The sequence below is a fragment of the Xyrauchen texanus genome, chromosome 30 (assembly GCF_025860055.1).
Source record: "Xyrauchen texanus isolate HMW12.3.18 chromosome 30, RBS_HiC_50CHRs, whole genome shotgun sequence".
Lineage (NCBI taxonomy): Eukaryota > Metazoa > Chordata > Actinopteri > Cypriniformes > Catostomidae > Xyrauchen > Xyrauchen texanus.
Window position 1 is genome coordinate 15345214 of NC_068305.1, and position 18400 is coordinate 15363613.

Genomic DNA, 18400 nt, shown 5'->3' on the forward strand with positions numbered 1-18400 from the left:
AGTGTGACTTAAATGTAGGTCACTGTTATTTTCCTCCTTCAGCTCTCGGATGGACACACTCCACCTGTTTTTATTTGTACAGCTGTATAGACTTCCTTTCTGTCTGAAGTATTTCCTTATTTCTCTCTCACTCGTCCTTATGCTTTATTTGTATTCTCTTTTTTTTAAACACCCCTTTCTTTTTGCACAAATTAGGGAGAATCCCCAATATGCATGCTCATACGAACAAAGACAGATTTTGCTCAGCCTGCTACAGTCTCTCAATCTATGTAAAGCCTCTTTCAAAGGATTCAAACTTTCTCCTTTTCAAACACAAGGCCCTCCACTCCACTCCTCCCTCTCCTCTCTTCCTTTCTTTCTAATCCCTTCTTCCTGCATCTTAATCATCAACATCTCCATAGGCCACTTCACTTCTCAGAGACAGAGAGCAGGAGGTGGGGCCACTTTGCTAATGGAGGGGGCCAAATGTTCATTGTCAGTGTTTTGAGAGAATATTTGAAAAAAAAAAAAATGCAATGAGGATTTTACCATTGCAGTGTAACCAAACACTGGTTATTTTAACACTGCAAACAAGACTGACAGCCCTATTCTGCTGCATTGTGAATATAGCCAATATGTGTATGTGTTGGTGACTTCTGAAGGCTGACCTGTTAAAACTCTTGCTGAGTACTTTCTAATGCTCTCGAAACAGCTGTTAAATTAATGTGTGACTATTTGACAGTTGGGCCTGACGCCCAACACAATGACCTGAGCTCTTCCTTCACAAGAGGAAACAGTACATTAAGAAGCAGACCTCTAGGCAGTAATGTTGAGTGTTTGTGACTAAACCATTCGGTTTTAACATTTAGGCCCTCTGTATTTAAACTGTTGTGATTAGCCACAAGGTAACAAAGATGTCAGCCATTATTGCACATCATTACTCATGACAAAAATGCTGTAGAGAGAAAAACAGTCCATTAAATGTTTAATTCCCTGAGTTCTTCCAGAGAACAGACTTTTAGCATGTCATGAAGTCACTTGGTTTCAGATTTTTTTCAGTTTGTTTGTTTTAGTTTCGTGAAATAAAATGATCTGACCGTAATTGTAATCCCTGCATGCTCTTGGCTTTGTCACTGAGAGTCTCTAGCAGATGCTGAGGGGCAAATTACTCATCACATCCTTCAGATCTTATCTGAAACTCTGGCCAGATTTCTCTCACCATATGCTACTTGCATTTGCCAAAGCTGGAGTTGAGTGAAATCCCATTATATATTATAACATGTGTTGAGACTGTGGGGCTGTTCAGCATGTACATGGGAATAGACTAAAATATTAAGGTACAGGGAAAATGCCTAAGAGATTATTTCTTTGTTGACTATTGGCCTTAAGTACTAAATCAAGAGGCCAGTTGAGAACACAATGCATGAAAAATAGAATTACAAAGCTGAAAAACACTTTTGAAAAAGAAGAAAGAAACGAGCAGACTGATAGAGAGATACTTGCTCCTTGTAATTATCGTAGTCTAGCAGTCTGTGCTTCATGGTTCAGACGGTGATGTCATAATGAGAGTTCAAACCAGTGCAGTTATCCCCTTTTATTTACAAAAAAGTAAACCCAGTTAAAAACCAGACTGACTTTGCTCTCACCAAATTTTAGAATGAATCATCATTCTGCACAATACTTGTATAAAAAAAAAGGAAAGAAAAAAAGTCTCCCAAAGAAATATACATCCATCACAGTTTTTGTTCAACTTTTGAGTTTTATGTTTCTTAAAGGAATAATCTGGGATATTCCACATTTGTGGCATAATGTCGTTTACCACAAAAATAAATTTTGACTTGTCCCTCCTTTTTTTTTTTTGGTGAAAATGTGATGAGGCACTTACAAAGGAAGTAAATGTGGCCACATTTTGGGGGGTTTAAAGGCAGAAATGTAAAACGTATCATTTTATAAAAGCACTTACATTAATTCTTAATAAAACACATTTATTATTTGAGCTGTAAAATTGTTTAAATATTAATTTTTACAGTAATTTCAAGGTTTTAGGGTGTGTTGACAACATCGTCATGGCAACAAATTTGTAAAATTAGCAATAACTTTTCACAGAAATGTGAAAAGTGATTTTATCACACAAAATGCATGTGTGTCTCTTGTGGTTTTACTTTTGAAGGGTATATAATGTTCAAAAATTGGCACCATTCACTTTCTTTGTAAGTGCTTCACTGAAACCCAGATTTGTATTTTTTATTTTTTTTTAAGAAAAGGAGGGGCAAGTCAAAAACTTTTTTTTGTGGTATTTTGCCACAAATGCTGTCGATTGAGCTTAACTTGTATTGAACTCGGATTACCACTAGCGGCATGTAGACTTCCTCACTTCCCTAAATTATTGCTTAATATGAATGTAAATCATGTTCACGATAGTTACTGTAGTAAACCCTTATGAAATTATTATACATTTTCATGGTAAAGGGTGAATAAGGAATACGTTATCATCAGATTTGTACTAGATGAATATATTTTACAAAGTTATGATAAAAGTGATATTGAATTAAGCATATGTACATCCATGATGATTTTACTCATCCTCTGTTTCATGTCAAACCCTGGAGATTTCACAGACATCTGCTTCATTTTGATTAAAATGTGGTCATTTGCTCCGTCACAGTGTTACAGCAGCACAGTCCAGATGTTGAGCTCATGGTCAGGTTATGATCCAAGCTAACTAATGGAAGATCTGGATCATTGCAGGATTGCCACTCATTACAGAGTCTTTTACTTCTGACAGAATTTTGATTGTCATCGACATCATCCTGCAGAGAAGCCAATGAGTGATATTAACAAGAAGCAAACTCAAAGATGAAGCAAATATATGAGACCATTGTTGTCAGAAATTCTTGCGGGCTTGCTTGCTTTTGAAACGTAATCTTGATAGGAACTGCACTTTTATGCATATTACCTACATTATTATATATGTTAAGTAAATAGCAATTGAACCAAATAGTGATTAAAGTCTTAAAGTGATTTTGACAATTTTCAGCCCCCCAGTGGGTCTTACTGATAGTACCTCAAAGTTTGTATATTCAAGTACTTTAGTGAACTTTTTAATGACCATCATCCATGCAACTCAACAGCAGGATGGCAGGTCAACCTCATCTACTCATTGAGTTGGGACGTGTATCTGATTGATCTGGAGAGCAAGTGTATTTGGTTATGGTATTTATGTGGGTAGTGAGCTTGGTATTTCCTAAACTCACTCTGACCTCCACTCTCACGGGCCATGAATTTGTGTTTGACCTCAAAGCAGAGTAAAGCACCACCGCACTATGACACATGAGGCTGCTGTTCCAGCTTGTCATAGCAACCAGAGAACAGGCGGTGAGGAGGGAGAATGATGGTGGAGTAGAAGTGAGCAGACCCTTTTAAAGAGTGTAAGAAATTAGCGAATTTAAAGAATATTCACAGAGAAGAAAGGTTTACTGATGGTGGTTCATGTTGGACAGGCAAATCCTCTACATGCTGTTTCAGGCTTATTTCACATTATGTTGTGGGTATTAACATGTGGCTTGTTGGATTAGATGTTTTGTGGAACTGAGGTCAGGGAAAAGAAAGTCCGTAGTGGTGAAGTCGGACTGTTTGCTGCCAAAACAGGCAACATTGTAGTGCAAATACAGTTCAGAATGACCTGCTAAACCATGCATAGCCATGCCATGGAAAATAATCGCCTCTCTAAAATCTTTAACTCTTTCCCCGCCAGCGTTTTTTTTAAAAAGTTGCCAGCCACCGCCAGGGTTTTGGACGATTTTCGCTAAACTTTAATGGCCCGCAGAATATTTTCTTTCATGAATATATGAAGATGCTATATATCAAAATAAAGATCTGGGCCTCTGCTTTTAGGCAATATTGAATATTTTATCTTCATTTGTTCTTTTTTTATTGCGACTTGAACAGAGGTAGGTTTTGTCAAAAAACAACATTTCAGACAAAAAGCTGAGAAAAAGGCATGTTTATCTCTGATGTTTTGAGCTTCTCATACTCCACTTCTTCATGTTTGAGACGATCGCAGTCTGTTTCTTTGATCAAAGAGTTGCGTACTCTTTCAAAACATGCGCAGGGGTCTTCCTTACCGTATAACACCTAAAACACGGAAACCCGGAAAATTCCGTGTTTGGCGGGGAAGCGTTTTTTCATAAAACACGGAAAATTCCGTGTTTGGCGGGGAAAGAGTTAAAAGGTTTTGCAAAGCAACATGTGTTTTTAAAACCTTTAAGCACTTGGTTCAATTGCTCCATCAAAACAGATGTTTGGTCATGTTTTGTCCCTTTGCCTGTACTACTAGAACTTAACGGCCTGAATTGTGACAAGGAGGAGGGTGTGGCCGGGACATTAGTGTGCACTGTCTGCTCTGAGTCAACTAATCATTAAGTTAATTTATGTCATTAAAGTTATGTTGACTGTTCTGCCGGTTCCCGCCTCCCCTAGTGGCTTGGGGACTCTCACTCACAACTATGGGGCAATTTTAGAGTCTCCAATTCACTTAACCTGCATGTGACAGTGCTAACCACTGAGCCATTATGCAACCCCAAAAGTGCCTTTGCGCCCTCTACCACTAATTGAGGTCCCTTTCTAAAGAATTTTCATGGACCTTGTCGGGCCATTAGTGTGGTCGGCACGTGGATATCGATTTGTATTTGTCCTGGTGGATTTTGCACCGCAATATCCGGAAACGGTGTCCCTGGGCAACATCTAAGTATGTAGTGTTGCGGAGGCACTCTTCAAAATCATCTCCTCACCAATCAAATCCTCACCGATCAAGGCAATACCTTTATGTCACGTATGCTTTTCGAGCTGTACAAATTATTGGGCATTAAATTGATTTGGACAAGCGTGTATCACCCGCAAACAGATGGCTTGGTCAAACGATTTAATAAAACCCTGAAAAACATGATTCATTCAGTTCGTACACGATGGTGCGAGAGATTACGATAAGTAATTGGAACCCATATTATTTGTGGTCCTGGAGGTTCCGCAAGCCTCCACTGGGTTTTCCCCCTTCGAGCTCCTGTATGGCCATAGACCACGCAGTCTGCTTAATGTCATACTGGAGACCTGGGAGGAGGGGCCTTCACAGAGCAATAATGAAATTCAGTAAGCTCTTGACCTTGGAGAAAAACTACACACATTGGGGCAGTTAACACACTCAAGATACGTTAAGGTTAACACGTTAATTTTCTCCACGCTCAAGAACAGCTAAGCCGGCACTGTAATAGGGGAACACGATTTTGAAAATTTGCACCAGGAGATAAAGTCCTTCCTTTACTGCCCACCTCAAGCTCTGAATTTCTCACCAAGTCGCAAGGACCCTTTAAGGTCACGTGGTGGTTCGGAGATCTCAATTTTGAGGTTATGAGGGCACATCAAATTTAACCACCTCAACCTCCTAAAGTCTTTGAGGGAGCAGGTCCCTGTGGCCTTGGTGACGTTAGTCCCAGTGAGGGCGGAGCTTGAGCCGGAGATGACTCTCAAACCTAATCAGTTCACCCTGGTCCCATGTGGAGACCACCTCTCACCATCGTAGCTCACGGATGTGGCCAAGTTGCAAGCGGAATTCGCAGACGTATTCTCGCCTCTCCCCGGTTGTACAATCCTCATAGAGCACCATATCGAGGCCACCCCAGGGGTGGTGGTTCATAGCAACCCCTACTGCTTTCCTGAGCACAAAAAGTTAGTTCAGGAAGAATTAGAGGCAATGCTTGAGATGGGCGTAATAAAAGAGTCACTCAGCGATTGGGCCAGCCCAGTGGATCTGGTACCTAAGAGCAACGGGACTATCGAAAAGTCAAAGCGGTGTCCAAATTTGATGCATATCCTAATGCCTCAGATTGACGAATTGCTCGATCTGTTGGGCCCTCAGGCCATCCAATATGTATCTGGGTTTCTTTCTTCATCAAAGCAGAATTGAAGATTTTTTAGGATTTCATTTCAGGCCTCCTCCTTTAAAAAAGTGAATGTACTCCTTTTTTGATTGTCCTAAATGCATATTTAGGGTACATTAATATAATCTACATGACTCCCTTTGACAAATAAAGTTCTTCTGAACTCAAACAATTTATTATTTTTAAAAACATAACAATACTTATATAATTTTTAACTACAAATGTTCGCTTCCGTACATCCGACACACGCTCATGAGAGGGATGATGTAAGCTCATTGGTAAGGTCACAGGTTACATGGAGGGGAGGCAGGAAGCGTGTCCTTTTTTACAAGAGAAACTTGCACAGACCAAGTGCCATTCACAAACCAAAACTATTTCAAAACAATATAAAATAATTTACTGCAGTAAATAATCATCCTTTAACACCGTTGCGTTATCTACTTGTGCTTTATCTTAACATAAATATATAGGCTATGTGAATGTCAGGAATTCAAGCCACAAAAGTTGTAGTTAGTAAATCCAAGTGTCCTTTGTGTGAGACACAATGACAAAGTTTTCACACATACCTGAGTTTGCTGGAAAAACAGCACAGGCACAGATGATGAATTCAGATATCGACCCTTTGTTTCTTTCAATGGCCTGAAATCCTCTAGGGTAAAATGTTCACTGCACATCCTCCAATATTTGAGAGAATGTAGGCGTGTACTGATATCCATTTTTCAGAGTGATAAGCCAGAGCTTCAATTGCTCATGATCATGTATAGTCAATCGATGAAAAGTAAATATTTTTCCCGACATGTGGGCACAGGGCATGTGTATGTTTTCATGTTTTGGGTTTGTATGACACTGAAGCATCTAAGACCTCACCGTCTGCCATTCACACACCACCTCAGAAAGCACAGAGATCAGCAAGCCACCATCACTCCATCTTGGTCTCCGATCGTAACATCTGCGGCACGTTATCTCGCTTATCTGAGCTCTGATAGCAAAACGCTTAGAGGCAGATTTGATGGACTGGATCTGAGCTCTGTGTGTCCTCAGGCTCTGCCGTTCTTATCAGCTCTTGGATGCCTACGTGTGGAGAGGCCCCACTCACGGCCTGAGGAGCAGAGCCCGTTGAACAGTTTGGAGAAGTCGCAGAGCTCATCTTTACATCTCCAGGCTCAGACATGCTGTCTTGGAGCCCAAGAGTTCTCAGCATCAGCAGGGCTCCTTGTGTGTCAGATGTTACCCTTTCATGACCCTTTCACAGTCCAACATACACCAGAACTCTCTTTGGCCCTTTCTCTATTTATTTACTTGTTCCTACTCATTTCAAACCCTTACGACTTTATTTTCTTATTCACAACACAAAATGAAAAATTATTTTCCGTCTTTTCAATACAATTGCAGTTGAAAGGAACACATTTAAAAAAGCAGTCCTTGTAACTCGTGCATCATATTCAACTCTTTGGAAGACCAACGATAGGTTTGGTGAGAAACTACCTGAAATAAATATGAAAAATAGTTTCGAGTGAATACACTTGCCACGGTAAAAAAAACTTCTCTTAAAGTGCTCATGGACACGCACGCATCAGGCGTCAAGATTTTTGATTTTGAATGACATAAGGGTGAAGCAAAATTTTTGAGTGAACTGTTCCCTTAAGCATGACATTTATGTTTAGATGTATATCATTTCTGGTTAGGACTTTGTTTCTAATGGCTTTGTTTGTGTTTCCCAGCACAAAATCAATGACTTAATGTGGATTTTAGGGAATATAGTGGACATACATGTGCACAATGTTTTTACGTTCCCTTGCATGCATAAATTAGGATTGTCTTGTTTATGTTGTGGTCACAAGTAAAATGACAAAAGCATTCCATGCATTGTTCATCATTGTGGAACTAACCATGTTGGAGCAAAAGAGAGCATGAGAATTTCACTTTTGGCTCTAGTTAAGGCACTCAATTGTCTATTTTGAAGAGCTGTACTGCTATTTATTCTATTTATAACAAGTTTAAATTAAGTTAATTTTTATGAAACCCGCTGGCATTGATAATGCTGGCAGACTATGTCTTGCAAGGCTTTTGGGAACAATGTGAACAATAACAAAATAATTAATCCATTTGTCATCTGTGACATGTGTGAGAATCTTTGTAAATCAAAAGGCAATAAAAAGAAATTAGTACATTTGAGAAAAACAAACATTGAACCCCAGTATAGTGACTGATGGGATTACTCATGCAGTTTATTTTTTCTTTGTAATTTTTTGTAACAAATTGTATTAATGAAGAAACACTTGTGATTTTGTTTACAGTCGTCAAGTCATTTAGTTAAAAACATGTTCTCAAAAACTTGATTAGAGATTGAAATGCCAAGTGTATGGAACTCTGTGGTTGAAATTGCTACAGCTGCTTAGTTAGAAATTCCCTCACTGCTGCCTTTCTGCCAACATTGAGGCCAATTTGACCAACATGAACATGAATATGAATTTATTTATCTTTGCCTCAGGTGACCTCAGCCATCTAAAGAAGCGAGGGTCTCAACTTCTGTCAGACATCTGTAACATTTATTTAGCTGACTTTGAAACACCTCAAATACTGTAGTGTGAGTAAAAGTAATGCTTTTGTATTCTTATTTCTAAGGGCTTCCTGCTTTCATGCCAGAGTGTAAATTGAAATAATGAGACAGCAGGCAACAGTTTAAGACAGATACAAACACACTGACACTTGTAAACACACAGAGATGCCATCCTTCTGTTCTGAGGGGCTGTTTGGTCAGATAAGATCAGAGTGGTGAGGCCACTATTTATATGCAGTCATTCTAAAGATGGTGTGAACATTTGTGGTGGTTGTAGCAGATATGTTATTCAAAAGCCCAATTGAACGACGGAAATCAAAATTACATCACCTTAGGCGATCACTGAGAATTCTAGTTATCGGAAGTCACTTAAAATATGGAAACATTTGGCCTTGTGGACTTTTAGAAAATAAATTTTCAAACTCTTGCTAGTTTTATCTATTATTTGTCCACTAACATTGTCCTACAGTTTATATATACACGACTTTGTCTTACTTAAGCTAATTTCATATCTAGCTTTTCTTTTACATTACACACAATACTGTAAACACAATACTAAAATACATTCCACACATAACTTTTTTATATATTTTTCTTTATTTTCATCACACAAAATGTCTTGTTTTTGCACTTTTTTGATTAATATTTTTCTGATGAATCAACATTTTTTAAGATTGAAACCCCAGGTCTTGGACAAAAATAATACAATAAAATAATAATAATTTACATTTAAATACAAGGCATTTATATTTAAATACAACGCATTTGAAAAGAAGCAAAATCCAATGATGAAGGCTTGCTAAAAAAGTTTCAAAGACGTTTCAAAGATGTTTTAATGTGACATTCATATAACAAAATGAAGAAGAAAAAAACAGAAGAAATCTGTTAAATCAGTATAAGTGTTAACATGATTTTAGTGTTATAAAATATCTTAATAACCTTTTTTGTGTTATGTCCAATTTTAACACTTGGTTGCCATGATGATGGCACACTTTGAACTCTGAAACCTTTTTTGAAACAACAAAAAAAAATATTTTACAGCTCAAATAAAAGTTTTAACAAAAAAATACATAAGTACTTTTATAAAAATGATAAGCATTAAAGTCACATTTCTGCCTTTAAACCCTTTTTTTTTTTTTTCAAAATTACAATTATTCTACAAATGATGTTGAATGAGCTTAAATTAACCCAGAATATTCCTTTAACAAAAATAAATCCATGGCACATTAAAGTGCTAGTAGTTGTAGAAACACCCATTACTTTGCAAAGTCTTGTCAGTCTGCTTTTAAGAGGCACGCCAAACCCCTCATCATCTGTGAACTTCAGCTATTAAGGAAACTCCAAATCCCAAACATCCTTTGGGAGGGATTCCTTCCTTTTTTACATTCACAATGCCTTTCGATTGAGGAGAGGACTGTTCAGGAAATCAGACATGACCTTGTGCACACCTTCATTTGGAAGCTCAAAGCTCAAGATGGCTATTGTTTGTTTTGTCTAACAGTTTTAGGCCTCATCTGAGAGTATCCATCTATGTTTGTGTCTTTTTAAGGGTGTGTCCAGAGTTTGTTGTTGTCCATTTTAAGTGAAAAGGAAATTGTCCTCCTTATGTGTTGATGGAGGGTGATGAGCACAAGATCCTTGACTGATACAGTTTGAAGGGTTTCAGGGTTTGTCCTCCTGACCCCCTGTCCTCCCCTTGTCTCTTTAATCCTCATCACTTTTGTTGATTTCTTACCCGAATGAGCCCTCCTGTTTCCAGAAAGCTTACTCTACAAGGGATCCTTGATTCAAGGAGACTAGAGGGAAGATACAGATTACCTCCCTAATGTAGTTTTGGACAGTGACAAGAAGCAAATCCCCCAGACGCATATCATTAGGCTTCTGTTTATTCAGAGCTCTGAAAGAAAAGGAAAGCCTTCTTTAATATATATATATATAGATATTGGCTTCTTTTAGCATGAGTGTTAATTTGAACAATTGTTGCATTACAATGTCAGTTTGTTAATATTTGGACAGCTACCTGATTGAATATTTATCAGAAGCTACTGTACCTATGCTGGAAACACTAGATGCGGCTATATATTATTCGTTCAATATATCTCACGTTGCACTCTGACAGATTTTTGTAAATATCAAATGTTTGAAGTCACAGCTATGTAGGACTGGGTTAAAATAACAATTTTCTGAAGCATCGCAATCTTCATTTGAACAATCTCTATATTGATTCTTAAATCCAAAACTCTATCTTTTACTATATGCAGAGCTTTCTGTCTGTGATTAGACACTAGCTAGTAAATGTTTAGATTCCACTCACCTGTGATTAAATATATTGGCGAAGAAGTTCAGCATCCTTTCACAGCGTGTTGAGAAGTTTGATTCGTTCCGTGTAATGTGTGTCCAAAAACGAGTTCCCTTCAATCCATTTGTCATTGAAAAATTTCTTTTTTAATACCCTTGCAGTTCTTTACAGTTAATTGTAGATAAAAAAAATCTACATAATTCCAATCAATAATTCCAATCTCGTTAATATGTGCTCGTTTATAGATGCTCTTTATAGAACTGCTGATTTTTTTTTTTAAAGAAACTGTATCTATTTTAGCACGTGTTCTAAATCTAAATACTAATATTATAAATTACGCATTAAACAATAAACATAACAAAATCTAACATAATATATGCAATATAATATAATTTTTATTGATGGAAAACATGGATTTGTGCATTTTTTAAAAGCTAAATAGTGACAAAAATTATGAAAATCTAAAAATATAATTAGTAAAATTTTTGTAATGTACTTACTTAGAAGGTACCCTCTATATTTAACAAAATTAGCTGGGTGAGAATTTCTTTCATATGTCAGCAAAATAGACAAACTGAAATATACTAATATGAATCTAAATCGGAATTGAATCAAATCAAATCTAGAGCTTGTGAATTGGAATTGATTTGAATCTGGAAATCTGTAGCAATACCCACCCCTACTGCTATGTATTTAAAACATTATATCTTGTAACATTACATCAAAAGCTATTGTAATGGCATAAAGATGCTGTTCTCAAACCTCATAAGACTTGTTAATAAAGATCGTAATTTGGCATGCTATTTTCTATCATTTAGTTTTTTCTAATTTCTTTTCCTCATTTTCTCAGATGATATGAAGCATAAGTGTGAAATAAAAAAAAGTATGAATAAATCTTTTATTCAATTTCTTTCCTTCTCTCTCTCTCTGTAGTTCTACCTGCAATCTCGGTTTACGTGGCGAGGAGCTCGCCTTTTGAGGCCCCTCATCCAGTTCACCTTGCTAATGATGGCCTTCTACACCGGCCTATCGCGCATCTCTGATCACAAGCACCACCCAACTGATGTCTTGGCTGGCTTTGCCCAAGGAGCCCTGGTGGCCTACTGCATAGTGAGTCCACCTCTCTTGTTATTTATTAGGTCCAATAAAAGCCTCCTTCAAGTACCTGTAATTTCCAAACATCATAGAATTACTCTTTGAACATGCACTGAACATGACCACATAGTATAGGAGTTATTCATCAAGGCAGTCTGGTAATGCTAAATAATAAATGCTGCAGTTATTTAACTGGCCAAACAAGAAAGCTTTTAACAAGGTAAGTTATGAGTGGTTTATTTGAGTTAATGCAGAAAAAATTAAGTCTTGATTGGTCAGTTCATGTTTGCCTTTCTTAAAAGAAACTACAAATGTTTGCAAAAAGAATTGACAGGTTAAGTTAAAGACAGAAACATATATCAGTTGCAAAGTATAGTAAAAAATATATTCATGTGTATCAATATTCATCAGTATTAATATTCATTGATTCATGATTCTGTGAGTTCAGCATTGGAAACTAGACTCAGTGCTGCCATATATATATATATATATATATATATAAGTATACAAGATTTACAAGATTAATGTCACATCTATGCAGTTACGACCAGTTTCTTGCTTTAAGACATTTGATAGCCACTGGCCTTGATCTTGTTGTCATGACAAAATTGTATTTTGGTGGTGAACAAACACTTTTACACTTCTAAGGGCCCCAGAACCTAAATAAACTTTCCTTTTGTTAATGTGCGGGCAAGGAACAAGCTGAGCCCGACATTATGGCATATGTTTTCCCGTCTCCCACTATTTAGTATTGCATGCCAAAATGATTTACTTTGAAACATGAAAATGTCTTCTCTTTCAATCAATATGGCTTTAGTAATAGTCAAGTAGAATGTTTGAGCTTAATTTGAGTCAGTTAGAAATATTTGGAGCAAAACGTATCTGGGGTCTTTAGAGTGAAGTGAAGACATAAGACCATCCAGTTTGAGGTTGGAAAGGAATCTGAAATTTTTATGGAAACAGACCAGAACATTCTCCAGACCCCACCCTCTCACATTTTCAACACTTATCCACAAAATTACTCATCCTTCAGAGTAATTTTTTTTCTCACTAATGAAGAGCATATTGCGTGAATTAAATATTAGATATTGCACCATTAAATACTCAAAAAAATAAACAAGGGGGAGAGGTGCGGAAAACAAGGAATTTACACTTCACTTTCACACAACTTCACTTTAGTTGGTGCCAGATTTTACCTACAGTAATAGAGGTCGACCAATATGTTTTTTTAGGGCCGATACCGATAAAAATTATTAGCAATCAAGAAGACCGATAACCGATATTTTGGGCCGATATACATTTGCAGTGAAAATGAAAAGTTTAGTGTCAAAACAAACTCCAAAAACAAAACGTCCTTTAAATGCCTATGAACGTGGTTAATGAAATGCTGCAAAACAGAACATTTCAATATTATCTTTTGAAAAATACTGGGAAACAATATTTCAATGTTATTTTTTCAAAAATGAAGTGTAGGGAGCTCCTAGCAGCTTTTCTTTTGTACTAGAACTAAATATATGAATGTTTCAATTCTATGAATGTTATGTATTAACATTTTTATATTTTTATTAAAATTCAAATCTACCAAAAACAAACAATCTACTTCTAAATAGCGCAGTTTACAAATACTGTTTGCTACAGTTAAATATAAATGGGTTGACTATCAAATAATGGAAATGTTTTTCATCATTAGCAGAGAACTCATAATTTCAAGGTTTTGGTTGTCTTTTTTTGGATGATGTTATCTCCGACTCTGATTCATTTTCACAAACTTAAAACAAAAATATCTTTGTTTATTATTAATAGGCTCAAAACATGTTGATTAATGAAGCTAATTTTAGACTAATTTTAAATAATTTATAGTCTAAAGGTGCTCTGGATCCACGATAGGCCTATATTGTCCTTTCACAAACATTGCTTTGCTGAACCGTCGGAGTCATATCAGACACTTGAAGATTGTTTCACTTTGCTTCATTCTTGTTTTCTGCAGTGTATTTTAGTGAAAGATTCCAGTATCCATCTATATTGCTGCTCACTGTATTTCTCCGCTATGGTCTGCTGTATGTATATAACCGCATGCCGGGGGAGAGAGGCAATGAGAAAGAGCATAAAATGAAGCGTGTTCGGTGCCAGAGAAAAATATTCAGGGATATAGCACTGATCATCAACATCCCAGAGTGCTTGCAGTGAAAACAGCTCCATTGTTTTGTTGTGCTTCTAATCTAAAGTGTAGAAACAGTGTGAGGGGGCAACAGTTGTCATGATGTCTCGCAGTCCAGATGAAACCAGTCAAAGACCCAGACGTGATCTGCTAATTGGTGACGGCAGACCTATAGTATTGTGATGTGTATTGCAACTTATCTGCATTCTTACCTTTGAAAACAGCTTGTCCTCTAAGTGATATATCTTACTCTTGCTGCCCACGATTACGGAGTACAGTGTTGATTGTTAATTTACTTGTGACATATAACCAATCTGATAATACTGAGGATGGGACATTGAGCCAGACTACAAGCAGTGATCTTTCAGAGAGAGGCTGTGGCATCAGAGCCAAGGTAGTGCATTTTTAAAATGTATTTATTTAATCAGCAATCAGATCAAACAAAATAATGATAATGAATTATTAATAATATCGGATCTGATTATAGGCCAAAACGATAATTGTCAACCCCTACACAGTAAGGAAAGCTTTAAGGTGGATTGTGCTGGGAAAACTTAGTCTTAAGAAACTGAAAGTCGACAGAGAAAGAGAGAACGCTTTCTTTATCGGAGAAATCACAGCGTTCATTATTTAGTTGAGAAACATTTATACATCTGGCCGATTATCCAAAACAACCTGCAGTGAATTGAAGCTACACATTTTTTCAGTATGTATCAGCAGAGGGAGACACAAATATTTGAGGCCAATCGAATAGGGAAAGGCAAAATGCACAGATGTCCCCCGCCCCCCAATTCCCCAAGACATTGCCGCACCTTAGCCCTTTACATCTGAATGACAAATATAGAAATTGTTTGCTTTGGGAACTGAGATATTATATCCTGTTTCTCTTACACTAATAGTCCCACAATGCCATTGGAATTCGATCCTCTAATGTCTAACTTCAGTCTAATTGGCTGTGACAGTGCCACATTTTGATGGTACACAGATGTTGGCCAAACATCCATCTCCACTGATATAATAAACCTCCATAACATTCAATCTCAATCCTAAGCATGTTGTTTCCAGAACTTGGTTCAGTTTTGACTTGGCTCTTGTTTGAAATATTTTTTCTCCTAGTATTGATTGTCTTGAGTAGGTCTTGGTTGTCTTTGGGTAGGTTCTAGTTCTTGGGCTTTGAAAAGTTTCTCTCCCATGTTGAAAAACTAAAAAACAAAATAGTAGATAAGTACATAATATGAGATCAGTAATTAGATATTTTAGACTAAACATCAAGGCACCCATATACTTGTTTTTAACAAGCCTACATTTGGAATCTTTTCCACTCCCCAGCACTCTAACACACACATCTGTGAACGCTTTAGAGACCCAATTAGAGTATCTCTAATAACCAAAGCTCAGATGGACCCTATAGAGGTAAAGTAAGGTATGTGGCCTTAGAATAAATGAACACATGGTGAGATGCCAAAGTTATGTCCCCATACATCACACTTTGGGCTTGCAGAGTAGGCTACAGAGTTCCTTGTCCATGCTTCTCAGCAAGCAGTCTCCTAAAATTCATGGTCTTGAGATGCAAAGTTTCTTCTAAGCTTGGCTTTAGGTGGTGGTTGCTGCCTGAGAGGGCTGTGTTTAAAGGCATTTAAAAGTTGTAAGTGCTCTGGGTTGGTGTCCAACCGACTTGCTTGAAAGAGATGTGGAATGTTACAGGTCTTGGGGAGTTTTGGCCATTGTGCAAAAGCTGATTAAAACTTGTTGCGTGTTCCATATTGAAGTGGATAGACTCATATTGACTGTGATGCCCAGAGAGGGCTGAACTGAGAACAGCAATTCATGTCAGACTGCTTTCCTATGGATCACATGAGCAAAACCCAAAACTTTGAGCAGCACAAGTCTTAAGTTGGTCATCAGTTTCATTCGGCCTCAAAAAGAGGCTCCTGAAGTCTGTGATCCTATATGCAGTTCCTTATATGCAGTCCTAGTTTATATCAGAACTTTTGGCTTGGTCCACTATCGCAGCTGTGATCGCTTAAGTCAAGGAGCCTGGCATGTGTTGAAATGTCTGATTCAGGAAGAGAAGAACCAAAGAGATGGAACTCTCAGTATTCGTTGTCTTCTGGACTGTTGACTGCATCTTCCACTACTTCATCTAGGAGAGTGGTGTGAGCTTCTCCTTTATGTCATCAAGCATGGTTGACTTTCTAAGTTGCTGACATGAATAGAGAGTGTGTGAGAAGTTGGTTGCTGGTATGACTTGTTTGCTGATAGGGTTAGGAACCAAGAACCGGTTCTTGTTCAGAACCGTTTCTATTCTTTAAAAAATGCCGGAATCGTATGATCTTCGTGACTTTCGGTTCCAGTAATGGTTCTACTGTGTGCAGTTTTCTTCCCCTTGGCTGGAACACCGTCCTAAAAAACTCTGACAGTGTTTCCAGCAGCACATCTCTGCAGCAGCTCTGCCCTCTACTGACTCTTCAGCGTAAAACACACTGCTCAACCAGTGTATTTGATTCCCAATCTTGAGATTTAAAAAAAAAAATCTACAGCGTGAAACATATGCGCTTCTGGTATAGTTCGATTCCCGAAAGTATCATTCTAATGAGCCGGTTCTTTTGAATCTACAGAGCAAAACATACATCGCTTCCATTTATAGTCCAGTATACTAGTAATAATCTTTATACTGATGTGCAAGTTATGAATATCCAACTCAAATTAAATAAGAAATTTCACAAGCCTGAAGTACAGCATGAGGCTACAAAACACAGTCTGAACTGTTACTGTTTTTTTAATGATGACCTGTGTCTCTATTCAATCAAGCAATGCAGTTACCGACCGGTTGTTCATATGACAATGTATAATTAAAGATACATGATAGCTGTTGTAATGAGTGGAATTTTATAAAAGGATAAATTAATTAATTAAATATACCATTAGATTTATTGTTGGTTTAGTTTTTTTTATTTAAAATATAGTTAGGATCTATTATTGGATTGTGATTATGTCTCTAAAATGTCTGCAAACTAAAAAAAAATTATAATAATTGTATTAAATGTATTTCTAATTTGTTAGATCTTCTCAAATCTACAAATCTAAAATGAACTCATCATTTGGTAACAGATAGCAGAGGGTAGTAAATACAAAAAGAATTGCATTTCTCATTTCCAAATAATTATTTAAATAAAAATGTACTAAAATAATTACTGTGATCGTTTCTGGAACTGTTAAGGAGCCAGAATCGTTAAGAATTATCGGAACCTGAATCGTTAAATTCCTTACGATTGCCATCCATAGTTGCCAAGGTGTTTCCTGCCAAAAGCTGGACCAGACCATGGTGGAAACAGCTTGAGGCAAGAGCGCAAACAGCTTTTTCCTCTTCCCACTCTACAATTCTCACACCACAACCTTTCCTGACCAATAGTATTCCACCATTTTTCAGGAACTCCAAGGGTCATGTTCAATGTTCCGGACTCCAGTTCCTCCTGCGATAACGGTCCATAGCAAAGTGCTTCTGGTCTAGCTTGGGTTGCAAGATGGTTGTCCTGATATCGTATCACTCCCTCCCATATGTCATGCTTTCGCTTGACTCTTTTCTTTCCATTGGCTGCCACAGCACACTGCATGTAGCCATGGTAATGGAGGCAGTCTCAAACCAAAAATAGTGCGGTTGCATTTTTATAAAGGAAATTTTAACAGTGTAATTAAACTTTACTAATTTTACGCAAGAGAGAGAGCAGCCAAAACAGTGGCTCAATGCCTGAAACTACAATTTAAGACAAATTCATAACATAAGAAAAACACACACTCACACATAATCATGTGCCGTGTTTGGCACTTAGAATTGGACATGCCTAGACCAATGGCAGACCACACACACACGTCCACACACCCTGACATGTTTTCTGTGAACCTGTCCACAGCTTAGTGAGTCCATTGTCCATATATCAATCAGTGGAAAGCAGCAGAGGTTAAGTTAATTTAAGGAAAGTTTGGGTAGAACTGATGTGCCCTCCCAGCTCTGGGATCCGAAACAAGTCTACTATTATTGTCTAATCATTCTTTGACACTCTGGCACAATGTCTGGATGGTGACAAATTGTTGTCATTTCCTGTCTGATTAAGTGTGCATGTGGGTTGGTGTCAGGGTGGTGCATTTAGTTTGCCATGTAGATGATGTCAAACCACTGTAATACAATATAATGAAAAGATGAAGACTAATATAGTACATTAGGTGCTTGACATCTATACAGTGCTTTCTTGTATTTAAAAATTAAAGGGAACATATAATTGAAAACAGGATTTTTCTTACCCTTTTGAAGTAAGAGTTTGAATTTTGTTCCCAATACTAAACTCTCTCTTTGACCATTTACTAGAAATAAGCTGCGA

At 37.3% G+C, this 18400-nt stretch overlaps 1 protein-coding gene across 2 annotated transcripts in view; it reads left to right on the plus strand.

Annotated features, from left to right (window-relative positions):
- The window catches only part of plpp3 (phospholipid phosphatase 3), a 53256-nt gene that overhangs the window by 29978 nt on the left and 4878 nt on the right, over nucleotides 1–18400 (plus strand). For both annotated transcript variants that reach the window (XM_052098304.1, XM_052098303.1), the window contains exon 5: nucleotides 11705–11881. In XM_052098304.1, the coding sequence (XP_051954264.1) occupies nucleotides 11705–11881 (177 nt within the window). The remainder of the gene's footprint in view (nucleotides 1–11704; nucleotides 11882–18400) is intronic.